Here is a 13,829-nt window from a genome sequence, read left to right as displayed (position 1 = left end):
TACTGCCAGAAGTTTTATTTTGAAAAATATTTTGGGAAATTGTAAATAGCAATGACCAAAACGAATGTCCATCCATTAAAGACAACACAAAACATACTTAAAATTCCTAAAACGACGGTGCCATATTTAACTAACACTGTACAAATTTGTGAGGTGAACACAAAGATCAGCGAAAAGAGTGTCATTTACATATTTTCAACGCGTACTGTATTTGCAATGAAATATGAACACAATCCAAATAAAATGGAAAATAACAAATAGACAAGACATAACATGATAGCTTTGGTCTCTATATCTGTGTACACCTCACATTTATGCAGTAGAGTATAATTATATTCTAATATACAGTATATACTTATCACCTTTACAGTACAGGAGTATGAACTCTTTGGTTTGGTCCAGCCAGTCAATAGTTTTATTTGTACTGTATTCAGATACAAAGCTGGCCTAGAATTTGTTCTAAAACAAAAGAAACAAAACAATAACTATAACAACACTAACCTGGTTGTTTGAACCATAGTCGAAGCCCGTTTCTTGCATATTCAGGAACATGCTGTCTCCTTCCAACTTGAGGGAAGACAAAGGAAGAGCAAGAATGTCAGTTAAAATGAAAAGCATAAAATAAATACTAGAATGGTCGCAAAAGCAAGATTAAAATGGAAAAAAATTGCAATAACTCAAAAGCCTCACTGTGCTTGTTCAAAGTCAAGTTATTGTTTAGGATTCGGATCTAGGAAAAAACGTACATACAGTAGGCTCTTTTTCCTGTCATCAAAATTAAACATTTGTAGGAATTTGGTCAATGTCAGTGAAAGATTTATTCTAACCTTCTGTTTGACCTCCACTTCAGGCACCTAAAGCACTGCGATCAGTTTCATTTTGAATGCAAAAAAATTTGCACTTTCTGCACATTACAAATTGTAACGCCCCATAATGTACTTAAAATGACTATGACGAGAGCAATCACGGAGATGATTCAAAAGGTTCGAAGTGTTGCTCCCCTTCGCTGTGACATTTCTTTGGGGGGGGGGCATTCTCTGGATATAGGGTCGGTAGCTTTTCTTATTTGTCTGTAGTCTTATAAAAACAAAATACATTCACATTTCTCTCTCAGTCTTCTTTGGAGATTATATTGCCGGCACCGGAGGTTGCCTGCAGTGTTTTGAACTTGCATAACATATGTGTCTGACATATTTTTCTTGGCCATCTGAGTCACATCGTCTCCTTTGTTATCATCTTGTTCTATAGTTCGTATCTTCTTCTTTCTTCATTTTATAACTGTTGTGGTGCACACCAGACGGGAGATGCCAAATGTTAACTAATCTTACGGACACTAAACAGAGTGGTAAAGATAATTAATATTTTTAAAAGGGAATATTAACTGTTCCATTTTTTGGGCCACAATTCATGCACTGTAAACCATTTCATTAGTCATAAAGAAAATACATTTGACAAGCTAAACAAACCATATACCGTACAATTATGAAAATTGAAGCTCTGTTAAATGGCACCCATCAAATTTTTGCACCTTATTTACGTCGTTATTTTCCTCTTTTACCTCCTTGATTTGTCATGCTACTGTGGCAGTGTTGGTTTTCTCGTTTGCTGGGCCTGCACTGCAGTAAAAAAATAATGCAACAATGTGTGACACACTGTAGCAACCACTGAACAGCCTCACTGTATCACATTAACTGCAGGGGACTACTCAGAGTTACATGGATTAGGTTTACTTTAAAAATTAATTCAACAAACAACAAATCACAGGTTGACTAGCCATTGTCCAACACTTCAGATTCGACTGTTTTATTGAAAGACTTGAAGGGCTTATGTTGGTGAATGTTTATATTAGTGATGCACCGAAATCAAAACATTACTATGCAAGTTATGAGTAAAATTGCATCTATGGCTATGACTCCAGAGCTGCCAACCTATAGAAGCTCACTTCCAGAACAATTTGTCTGAATTTCCGTATTTTTAAAATTATGTCAAGAATATCACGGTGAGACAGTTAAGGCAATATATTATGTGATACGATAAAAATAATATATTAGTGTATTTATTGCATCAACCTTGTAATGGCGGACGCATTGGCAGCCAAATGTCTTCTCCTGCATGCTATTTTTGTATTTCCTTTATCCACTATCCATCCAGCTGTCATCGGGCAGGAGGGGGGGTAAACCCTGAACTGGTTGCCAGCCAATCGCAGGGCACATACAAACAAACAACCAGTCGCACTCACAGTCACACCTACGGGCAATTTAGAGTCTCCAATTAATGCATGTTTTGGGGATGTGGAAGGAAACCGGAGTGCCCGGAGAAAACCCACGCAGGCACGGGGAGAACATGCAAACTCCACACAGGCGGGACCGTGGAATGAACCCGTGAACTGTGAGGCTGACGCTCTAACCAGAAAACAAAAATGCACTTTTGGGCAATTTTCGGCCGAAACATTTCAGTGGCCGAAATTTCGGTGCATTACTTATTTAAATCAATTATCAATCTCGATATCTTTATATTTACTTCAGCTATTATACATATTTATCTGTAAACAGAAAGCTCCAAGTCAGTCTATTCACGCTCCCTGAACGATAGAGGCATAATTGCATGTCAGTGGACGTTGTAATTTCAAGGTCATTACAACACAATATTTGATGATCGAAGCAGAAAAATACTATACAGCAAAAGTGTATAATTCTTTTCGGTTTTATAAAGTTAAAACATGAATATAAAACTTGAAGTTAAGTTTTCCACATAAGACTGTACATTGTATCAAATGTATAGTGAGAGAATTATTACTGTAGATTTATTTTGTATTGGTTTAGTAAGTAATGACTTTTACTCCTCGGGGTTGGCGGTTTCAAACTACAACACAAAACAGAATTGAGTTTAATTGTCTTGACTGTACTCTACATAACAAAACTTGATCTAATGTAAACTATTAAAAGTATATTCAAATAAGTGATGTTTTCCTGGGCATATAATTATTGTTTTGGTTATCAAACAGACACGCAGACCATAGTTTGAACAGGTGGGGAGTAGTAATACACAATCTTATGTACACACACAGGTAGACAGGTGTAACTCCCCTATCCATTTGCCAGCTGCCTGGCATTATGCAAATGAGGTGTAGGTTTACAGAGCCAACAGAAAGCCAAAACAGTATTGTGACGAGGCTTACACAAAAACAAGAGATGTGAGTTACATTGAAGAATTACTGTAACATATGGCTTGCCCAAATAACTATTACTGTAGGATGGAGGAGACAGAAAGAAAGACGGAGAGAGAGCGAGAGAGAGATGAAAATGTAATGCTGAATTTATTTAGCTAACTGCATATATGGGTTGTTGTAGAAAAAAAGGTACCGTAGTCGTACAACGACTTGCCGCATCAATACCTGCGCATCCTCACAATTTTGGTACTTTGGGAGCAGATGTTTTCAGCTACCGGATGACTGCCGACAGGATGCATTCAAATGTCAGCACTCACAACACATGACTGACTTGACTTGACTGATTTTTTTGGAACAAGTATCAGTCACTGTAGAGATTTCTTGGTTGTCCCACAGTTAGCTTGTGCACCTGCATGTCAAGTCAAGATGTTCACCACAAATTCAACTTGTACACGAGCTGTTTGTTTTGTTTAAACAAGGCAGTTAATATTAAAAGTATTGCTGGAATATAATTTATATATATTTTTTTTATATATAATTATAAGATTTGATCTCTAACATTGTGTCTCAAGTATGGTCAGCAAACTGTGCCGTCTGTTAGAGAGTGACACCCCCCCAAAAAAAAAATATTATTATTAGTAAAAATTCTTTTAAAAAAATAAGGATAGAAACGTGTTATTATTATTATTAAAAAATATTTTTTTTAAATCAGGATAAAAAATAGGGATCGGCATTTGGCTTGGAATAATGATAATGTAATTCTAATTCCTAGCTGCTTCTACACTCACAATAAATGACGTCGATCAACAGCGCCTATGCTGGTTGCAACCAAGTACAGTGAACCCCCACAGAATGATTGTCGCTGCCCCTAAAAGGGTTTGTAATTGCCTACAGATGCCACACAATGGAGGCAAGGGACTACTTTTGTCTGAATGAAGTTCCTCAGCTCACTTCAAATTGTTTCCTTAGCAGCAAGTTGCTACTAGATGGTGCCAAAGCAATGCACATGGTTTTGTTTTTTTAAATGTAATATACTCATTATAATCCTCAAGGGGTCAGCATGGTGCGTAATTGGTTAGCACATCCGCCTCACAGTTCTTAGGTTGTGGGTTAAAATCTGGCCTCGCCCGTGTGGAGTTTGCATGTTCTCCCCCTGCGGGCGTGGCTTTTCTCCGGGTACTCTGGTTTCCTCCCCCATCCCAAAAACATGCGCGGTAGGCTTAATTGAAGACTCTAAATTGCCCGGAGGTGTGAATGTGAGTACGAATGGTTCTTTGTTTATATGTGCCCTGCGATTGGCTAGCGACCAATTCAGGGTGTAACCCACCTCCTGCCCGCAGTCAGCTGGGATAGGCTCCAGCATACCCGTGACCCTAGTGAGGATAAGCGGTGTAGAAAATGGATGGATGGACAGATAATCCTTAAGGTAAATTCAATTTAGACGCTGCTGTATAACATGCGTTGCACAGTACTGGGTGAGTCAGATCAAACACACGCAGGCATACAAGTTTCAGAGTGAAAAAGTCGACAAAACACTGTTGCATCACTTGAACTGGAGGCTCGACAGTGGCCAGCAAGCAAACAGCATCTCTCCATCAACTAGTTGCCGCAAACCCAAGCCTACCCCTGAAGCTCCAGTCCGTACAGATAAGGTACTGCCACCCCAAATAACAGCAAATAGTTTTGCAGCAACTAACAGATAGCTTTCAAATTAATGTGCAAATTTGTGAATGCCCACCGTCAACTGCTTTAAGAAAGGATTAAAAAGGTGCTATCCCACACATCAGCAGGATTGTTAACAATCATTAAATTGGTTATTTTTCCCTTCTCAAGCAATGAATGATATGATTTAGCATACATGCTTCATAAACACGTGTCATGTATGTTTTAAGCAAACAAAAAGGAGTAGTACTGCAGTACAGCAGAAATACATCTAAGCACTAAAAAAGACAGCTCTCTCAGTGGGCATGGCTGTCAATGGCTGCAGCTTAATTTAGATGTGCTTTCACAACAACTGACAGCTGTTTTTTTTATGTGATTGGTGGTAAAATGAAGGAGATTATCTGTATGAATATTGCTCTCTCGGGGCCTGATTTACTAAGATCCCAAATAATGGGCACTAAATTGTGTGTTCGCTCAAACAGATTGTGTGCGCTATTTTTTATTTTTTTTTAAAAGGGCTGCAAGAATAAACAGTGGATATGAGAGACAAGTTAACAGTCATAATCTTCCAAGCAAACTACATCAGCACAACATTCTCATTTTTCCTCCCTTTCATGGTGAGTTCAAGTAGTGCTTCAGAAAAGCAGCAAGTTCTCCTGGGATGAAAGAGCTGTTTCTAACTAAAAGGCCACGTTATGGGGAAATTATACTCATGGAGGACCGGAACGCGGCTTGTCATCTCCGCGGTGATGGTTTTGCACACGAAACATCCAGCCAGCTTGTATCCCATATCTAAAAGTGGGGTTTGCACTTTGTAATGGTTTTCAGTAGCATGGAACATTTGGGAGAGCACCACAAATGCAAAATGAAGTTTGAAGTGATGGAATTGGCAGTGTTACTGGAAGACGCAAAAAACACATTCCTGTGTTCCAGAAAATAAATAAATCGCAACGACAGTTTTGGGGAAGACAAGAACTGCATGAAAGCCATGCTTTGTTTGATTTAACTCACCCTGAGTGCGTATCAATTGGATGTACAGGTGTCCTGCATAACAATGAGACAGCAAACTCAGAAAACCTCTCTGGGAGAGACCAGCACCAATTGGCATGTGCTGTAATGATGAAGACGTACCGAAATACACAGTTCAAAGAGTTTTGTCATGGGTGTTGAGCTATGACGCCTGACTGTGACTGGCTCAAAGTCAGCTCTTATAGATTATTCAGAAGCTCCAAAATTGCAAGACTGAATAGAGGATATGTCACTATAATTTTTGTTGGAATTTCAATCATTTTTACATGAGCGAAAAGTTCTCCCCGCCGCCTCTCATTTTGCCCGTGCTTCGCTGGCGCCATTTTATACGTTGGTTGCAGCTGCCTTTCAGACGCGCTATTTAAAAATCTAAACAAGCCAGCCCAATTCGTCTCTCGGGTTTGATAAATCACATTTTGCTCACAAAATATATTGTCACTGTTGGGCGGAAACGTCCAATGTCCAAATTTGGTCAATTTCATATTTTTTTCTCATAATATATTTTGTTGGTCAGTCTCCATGTGGGTCTGTTATTCTTACAAATTATTGACCAAGCTAAAGTGCTTAAAATGTTTTGCTCTCTTTGAAGATGTAAAAAAAACATGCCCTTTTTTTTCATTTCCTATAAAGTTGTGATTTTGGCGATTTGATGACTCTCCTCCCACAACATGCAAAATTAACTGTGCATTTGATATTCAGCCCAAACATGCATGGGCTGAATATCATCTGGCACTGTTTGTTGTCATATTTTGATTGTTTGGTTAGAAGGTGGTGGCGCGTTAAAAGGTGGTCCCACATCCCAAAAAGATGCATGTTAGGTTAATTGAAGACTCTAAAATTGCCCGTAGGTGTGAATGTGAGTGTGAATGGTTGTTTGTTTATATGTGCTCTGCGATTGGCTGGCGACCAGTTCAGTTTGTACCCTGCCTCTCGCTAGGCTCGGATAGGCTCCAGCATGCCCGCGACCCTCGTGGTTAAAAAGTGCTTCAATTTTTTTTGTTTACATATTATTATTATTGCCCTGCGATTGGCTGGGAACCAGTTCAGGGTGTACCCCGCCTCCTGCTCGATGATAGCTGGGATAGGCTCCAGCACGCCCGCGACCCGCGTGAGGAGAAGCGGCTCAGAAAATGGATGGATGGATTATTATTATTGGCCTGTGATTGGCTGGTGACCAGTTCAGGGTGTATCCTGCCTCTCGCCCAGAGTCAGCTGGGATAGGCTCCAGCACGCCCGCGACCCTAGTGAGGATAAGCGGGATGGAAAATGGATGGATGAATGGGTATTATTATTATACAAATGATTTCCTAGACTTCAAAGTAAAGGAGCATTTATTTAGTCCGTACCCGGTCTTTACCATGATACTGCCACTAAATGCAAAGGGGTAGCATTTTGTCCTGTAGTTTGAATGCACGTTACAATTACGGATGCATGCTAACTATTGCTCTGATAACTTATAGGCCAGGTATTGGGAAAAAATTATGTTACACTTATCGGTCTGATACCAAAAAAAAATGGACCGATAAGAGCCATATCATTCAGCGGCGCATTAGTCGCCAGCGGCTGCTTTTTGCATTGGCTTGAAACAGTCATGGATATTTTCACCAAAACTCTTCACCTACAGTACCAAAAACAGTCTATATTTGCTGTAAAGTAGCATATGATCATCAGCACTTGCTGAAATTACGTCCATCCAGTGGCTTTGAGCTCATAACTACGACGCTCACATCCTTCGAAGAGCAGCTCTCGGCAAGACGAAGCAGCGGACTCGCATAGCAGCTTAAGCCGACACAGGAGTGAGCGGGGGCGGTTTGGCCGAATGCAGAAGCACAGTTGTCGCGGTGGGCTAACAGCTAAGGTAAACACAAACCCCTGCAGAACACTGCTCCTACACATCTTACTTTGCAACGTTGACTCACTGGATAATAAATTAGATCATCTACAAATGGAATTATCATCAAAACACACAATGACCCTCCTGCGTTCTACGGGGCCAGCACGAGTCCATATCCACAAACTGAATGACGTGCAATTTTACCCCAAACGTTTTAACAGTTTGGATCTCGTTTGATGTGCATCCGTCGCATAACGATCAATCTGTGTCTTCGGACGCATGGCTTAGTACTGTGGCATGGTGTCGGAAATCCGGCGTATGATTCTTTTGGGGTTTTTTTGTTTTTATTTGGGGGGGCGAGAAAGGACTCTAGAATGCGACTAATTTGGTCGCATTTGCGCCCTGATTTCTGAATAGTGAGGCAAAAAAAAACAGAGGGTGGATACAGATGCCAAGTCATTTGAGAAAGAAAAAGGGAAAAAAAATCCATGACTTGAAAGCAGACACACGATGGGTTTCAACGTGGTTTCTAAACCAATCAGAGAAAATAAAGAGTGAGGACATGTCTGTGTGAGTTTGAAATGTGGGCGCTCGAGTAAACGAAGCTGTTTTCTTTCTGACCAGCGAGCTGGTAGCTGGAGTTTCTGAAAATTGCGCAGCATAAATGGAATTAGTTTCAAAGCCTAATGCCACCGTGACAATATGGGAACATTTTGGATTCAAACCAGATTAACGCGGCCATCCCGCTAACATGAACGAGCTGGTATGTGGAATTTGTATGAAGTTGCAACAAAGACAACACAACTTGAAATCTCAAAGTGACAAAATCCATTTTAAACACAACCAACCCACTTAATTTCTTCAGCTGGGAACAAAAAACACGGTGGGACATCTCCCGTTTCCCGTTAGCCTGCAATTAATGAAACCATTTGCACAACAATGCAAACACAAACGTGAATATGGCGCACGTACAGTATGCTCAAATTATAAACAGTAAAGTGTTACTATCGTAAGAGATATAACTATTGAACATGTTGACAAAGCAGCGTTTAAAGAAAGGCTGCAGACTTTTAAAAAGTAGTACAACTCAAAACAGGTTGCTTTAATCTACTTGTGTTGTCATTAATGTTGCTGATTGGCTCTTTTTCTTAACCAACTGGAAACTTGACTGGCAGAATATTGCCTGTTAAGCAATTAATGACTGCTTATATTGCTGTGCCAAATTTTAATATTTGTTGAAGTGCAATTTTTGTGAACAGAGCCTGAGTCTGCTTTATTTATATTTTTCATCTAAGACATTTTATTTATTGTTCTTCATTACAAAGCCAATACAGTATTTATTATTCTTAGGATTAGAATTAAAAATGAATTGTTCTTAAAAATTATGTACTTGAATTATAATGCTCTAATATCATTATATCAGTGACTTAAAAACCTGTTGTTTGTCGTGATAGCTTTTGTCAAAATATATCGTGCTAAATAATTTGCTATCATGAAAGGCCTAAACACATACTGTATAATATACTGGGTTAGAACAAGAGACATTGACTGTTTGTTGTACTAGAGCGGCTCCAACTACCGGAGACAAATTCCTTGTGTGTTTTGGACATACTTGGCAAATAAAGATGATTCTGATTCTGATTCTGATTCTGATGGATAACACATACCTATTGTACAAACAGTATAAAAAAAATAGAGTAATAGTTGGATTAAAAATCGGCAATATAGCGGGACCGCAAAGCAAGAACTGTGACATAGCGGAGGATTACTGTATCTGTATTCCGTGATAAATTGCAGGGACTCATTGTTCCCGGGTTGGGACTCATTGTTTCCATGACGTGCATCCCAGGACTCACATCGTCTTAGGTGTAAAATGATCTATGCTTATGAAATATGGATCTATTTTAAAGCTGTAAACTGTGATTTCTGGCACCCCCTAACACTGGAATTCAGCATTACAACAAAAATCTTCGTCGCTTCGATATAACATAGGCTAAATGCTTGTCCGGCCTCCTCCTCCTCCTTCCAACCCTGCACGCTTTCTCCTTTCTCTATGGCTCAGTCAACCTGCCTCTGTCCATAGATGGGCCTGTCTGTTCGTAGTTAAAATTTCCGCCATGTAATTTTAGAGCGAAACCAAGTGATCCATCAAGCGAATGTATCTAGGATAGTCCATCCATCCATCCATTTTCTGAGCCGCTTCTCCCCACGAGGCGTGCTGGAGCCTATCCCAGCTGTCATTGGGTAGGAGGCGGGGTACACCATGAACTGGTTGCCAGCCAATCGCAGGGCACATAGAAACAAACAACCATTCGCACTCACAGTCATGCCTACGGGCAATTTAGAGTCTCCAATTAATGCATGTTTTTGGGATGTGGGTGAAAATTACTTTTTTTTTTTTTTTTTTCATAAAATTGAAGATTATAGCTTTAACCTAAACACGTGACAATAACAAAATACATTATACATTGCATCTAATCTCAATCATATTGTACTTGTGTATTGCTGTGACAATAAAAAGTTATTCTTTTATTCTTATTATTACATTACATTGCATACAGCGGCTGAAATAAGTATTTAACATCGTCACCATTTTTCTTACTAAATATACTTCCCATGGTGCTATTGACCTGAAAATTTCACCAGATGTTGGGAACAACCCAAGTAATCCATACATACATAGAAAGTAGAACAAAGAAGCCCAGAAGCTAAGTTGTGTGTAAAAATGTGAACTGACACAGGGAAAATTTATTGAACACAAGAAGAAAGGGAGATGCAAAAAGGCATGGAAAGTCAAGGCAACACCCAAAATCTATCAATAATCAAACAGCAATCCAGCTCCTTGTCAGTGCAAATGAATATGAGCTGGTTCAATCCTAATTGATGGCCTACAGAAAAGGTCTCTTTGCCAAGGTGTGAGTCAAGACACATCTCATGATGGGTAAGAGCAGAGAGCTGTCTCAAGACCATCGCAAACTAATTATTGCAAAACATAACGATGGCATTGGTTACAGGTGCATATCTAAGCTTCTGAACGTTCCAGTGAGCACAGTTGGGGCCATAATACGTAAGTGGAAAGCCAATCATAACACCATAAATCTGCCTCGATCAGGTGCTCCTTGCAAGATTTCTGACAGAGGAGTGCAAAGAATAATCAGAGGAGTCGTCCAAGAGCCAAGGACCCCCTGTGGAGAGCTTCAAAAAGACCTGGAATTAGCAAGTACTGTTGTCACAAGGAAAACAGTGAGTAATGCACTTTGCCACCATGGCCTGTATGCACACTCATCACGCAAAACCCCATTGCTGGAAAAAAAACATGTCAAAGCTTGTTTAAAGTTTGCTGGACCACATTTGGACAAGCCAGTTAAATACTGGGAGAATACAGTCTGGTCGGATGAGAGCAAAATTGAATTGTTTGGATGCCATAATGCATACCACGTTTGGAGGAGAAATCGCACTGCACATCACCCTAAAAACACCATAGCAACAGTGACGTTCGTTGGTGGGAATATGATGGTGTGGGGCTGCTTTTCAGCAAATGGTACTGGTAAAGTTCACATTATTGAAGGAAGAATGAATGGGCAAATGTACAGAGACATTAAAAAATCTGCTGCCATCTACGAGGACAATGAAAATGAAACGAAGGTGGACATTTCAGTAGGATTATGATCCAAAACATTCTGCCAAGGAAACTCTCAATTGGTTTCAAAGAAAAAAAATAAAGCTGCTAGAATGGCCCAGCCAATCACCTGACTTGAATCTAATCGAAAACCTATGGAAAGAACTGAAACTCAAGGTCTATAAAAGAAGCCCACGGAACCTTCAAGATTTGAAGACTGCTTGTGTGGAGAAATGAGCCAAAATCACACCAGAGCAATGCATGCGACTAGTTTTTCCATACAGGAGGCGTCTTGAACCTGCCATTGCAAACATAGGCTTTCATACATATTACACACAACTTAATTTCTAAACTTATTTGTTCTACTTTCTTTGTATGTACGGATTAGTTGGGCTGTTCCCAACATCTGGTGAAAGTAGCAATCGCACCTTTGAAATATATTTAATGAGAAAAATGGTGACGTGGTAAATACTTATTTCAGCCGCTGCATGTTGAATACATATGATATATGATGATAAATGATGACATGATATTGGTATAATCCTATTTATTTTATTTTTTTTAAATATTGTAGATGACTAAAAAGGCATTCCAACATACATTCAGTTTGATATAAAACACAATTAGCTACGATATACATAAGTAGGGGTCCCTGCTCCAGCTTTCCATCAGTTTGGGGGTCCTTGGCCTGGAAATCATTGAAGACCCATGATATAAACCATTGGAAAATCGATATCAGGTATTAGTAAAAGTATCAGCTAGGAAAAGCAGCAAGTTATTGTTTATCGGTATCCGTAAAAAAAAAAAAACAGCTCGCGTGCATCCCTTGTTACAATCATAATAGCAAGTAAAAAAATATTTCTCGTTAGGTTTCAGAAGCTTTCCTTTCTTTTTACTGAAACATGACAGTGGAAAAGATGTCGGTTTGTGTTTCTCTCTATGTGTCTTCATGCCAGCCTCTCCTCATCAATGTGTGTGTGTGTGTGTGTGTGTGTGTGTGTGTGTGTGTGTGGGAAAGCAAAGGTTTGAATAACAAGCAGCCAGTTAAGTGGGTCAGGGTCGGAGTTAAGGGGGAGAAAAGGGGAAGAAAGGTGGAGAGAGACTATTAGGATGACAGAGAAGGACAATGGAAAAGAGAGAAACAAGGAAAGGTTTGGACACATGAAACATCGACTTGATAAAGGGTTAGATGGAGAAAGCAGTACTGGTGAGTTATAAAATATGAGCTTGGAGTCATTTAGCAAAATAAAAAAGAACATTTGTCAAACTGTCTCAACTGTTTTTTATTCATTTTCTCCCAAAATGACAAATCGAATTAAGTTTAAACCTTGTCTTTTCAAACAGCTGTTAATATCAAGTCAGAAATGTTCCACAATCAACCAATAATGTTGTTGTTGTAGAGCTGGGTCTTGAAATGAAACCAGTGTCATACATGGACATATGTGTAAATAGCCTAAGATCATGCTTAACCCTCAAGGGTTTGTCTGAATTTATTTGGCTGGTCTGGACTGCATATATTTCAGTTTACTCTAAAGTGCATTAGAGAACATAAATTAACTTAGCACAGGCAGAGAGATAGCTGACTGTGTGCGTGTGCATGCTCATGTGTGTGTGTGTGTGTGCATGTGAAAGAGAGAGAGAGAGAGAGATTCACACAGCTGTGATAGGTCAGCTCAACATTTTCTGTTTATCTGTCTTGTCACCATGGCAACAATATAAACACCTTTTTCATTTGCTAAACCCACTTCACGGTTACTTGGAGTGTAGGGTGTGTTGTGTGTGCAATTTAGATGTGCTCTTAGGATATCACGTCAGTGTTTCTCCTTTAATGTGTGCGAATGGAAAATGGACAAATCCTGAAACAGCTGTTTATTCATGGCCCTTAGACAGTCATGGGGATTAGTGCGCTGACAGCTGAGATTTTCAGACGAAGCTACGTGTGACATTGTTGGGTGATATTGCATAAAAAACAAATGCAGATGTTTGTGAGGCTTCTGGGCTTGGAAGAACGCATTGATGCTGCTTTTGGTGATAGTAAGGTCTTTCGTTGAGTTCACACTTTTTTGATGTGTGAACTCACAACAAAAACAGATACTAGACATCATTAGACTTTTTTTAAAAATACATCTTGCTGGTACATGCAAGGCCCTGTTTTCAGAACAGTTTTACGGTATAGCTTCAAGATGCTGTTGGTTACATTCTTGTCCATATTAACATAGTAACTTTACAAAATTGCTGCACATCCCTGCTGTCCATCCACTGGTACCCTATTGTAGTGATTCTCAAAGTGTGGTACTAGTATTACAAGTAGAACGTGGGATCCCTCTGGTAGTGGTTTGTGAAAGAATCACTGCCTAAGTACAGTTCAGTTGTATTTAACTTTTTAGGTATAATTTGTGTTTACTTTTATGTGCAGTACATTTTAATTGAATTATTTTTATTATGTTCTTTTCTTGTATTTAAGCACAGTGTTAAAACTGTGCATAATGTTTTCGTGGCGTACAATAATATTAAAT

At 39.4% G+C, this 13,829-nt stretch overlaps 1 protein-coding gene across 4 annotated transcripts in view; it reads right to left on the bottom strand.

Annotated features, from left to right (window-relative positions):
• The window catches only part of tox (thymocyte selection-associated high mobility group box), a 67,925-nt gene that overhangs the window by 38,060 nt on the left and 16,036 nt on the right, over positions 1–13,829 (bottom strand). For 3 of the 4 annotated variants that reach the window (XM_061694266.1, XM_061694270.1, XM_061694267.1), the window contains exon 2: positions 502–567. The exons of the other annotated variant lie outside the window; for it this stretch is intronic. In XM_061694266.1, the coding sequence (XP_061550250.1) occupies positions 502–567 (66 nt within the window). The remainder of the gene's footprint in view (positions 1–501; positions 568–13,829) is intronic. 4 annotated transcript variants of the gene reach the window in all.

This window comes from Phycodurus eques, chromosome 13, assembly GCF_024500275.1.
Source record: "Phycodurus eques isolate BA_2022a chromosome 13, UOR_Pequ_1.1, whole genome shotgun sequence".
Taxonomy (NCBI): Eukaryota; Metazoa; Chordata; class Actinopteri; order Syngnathiformes; family Syngnathidae; genus Phycodurus; species Phycodurus eques.
The sequence above is the reverse complement of the archived record's forward strand: the minus strand, read 5'-3'. Positions and strand labels throughout refer to the sequence as shown.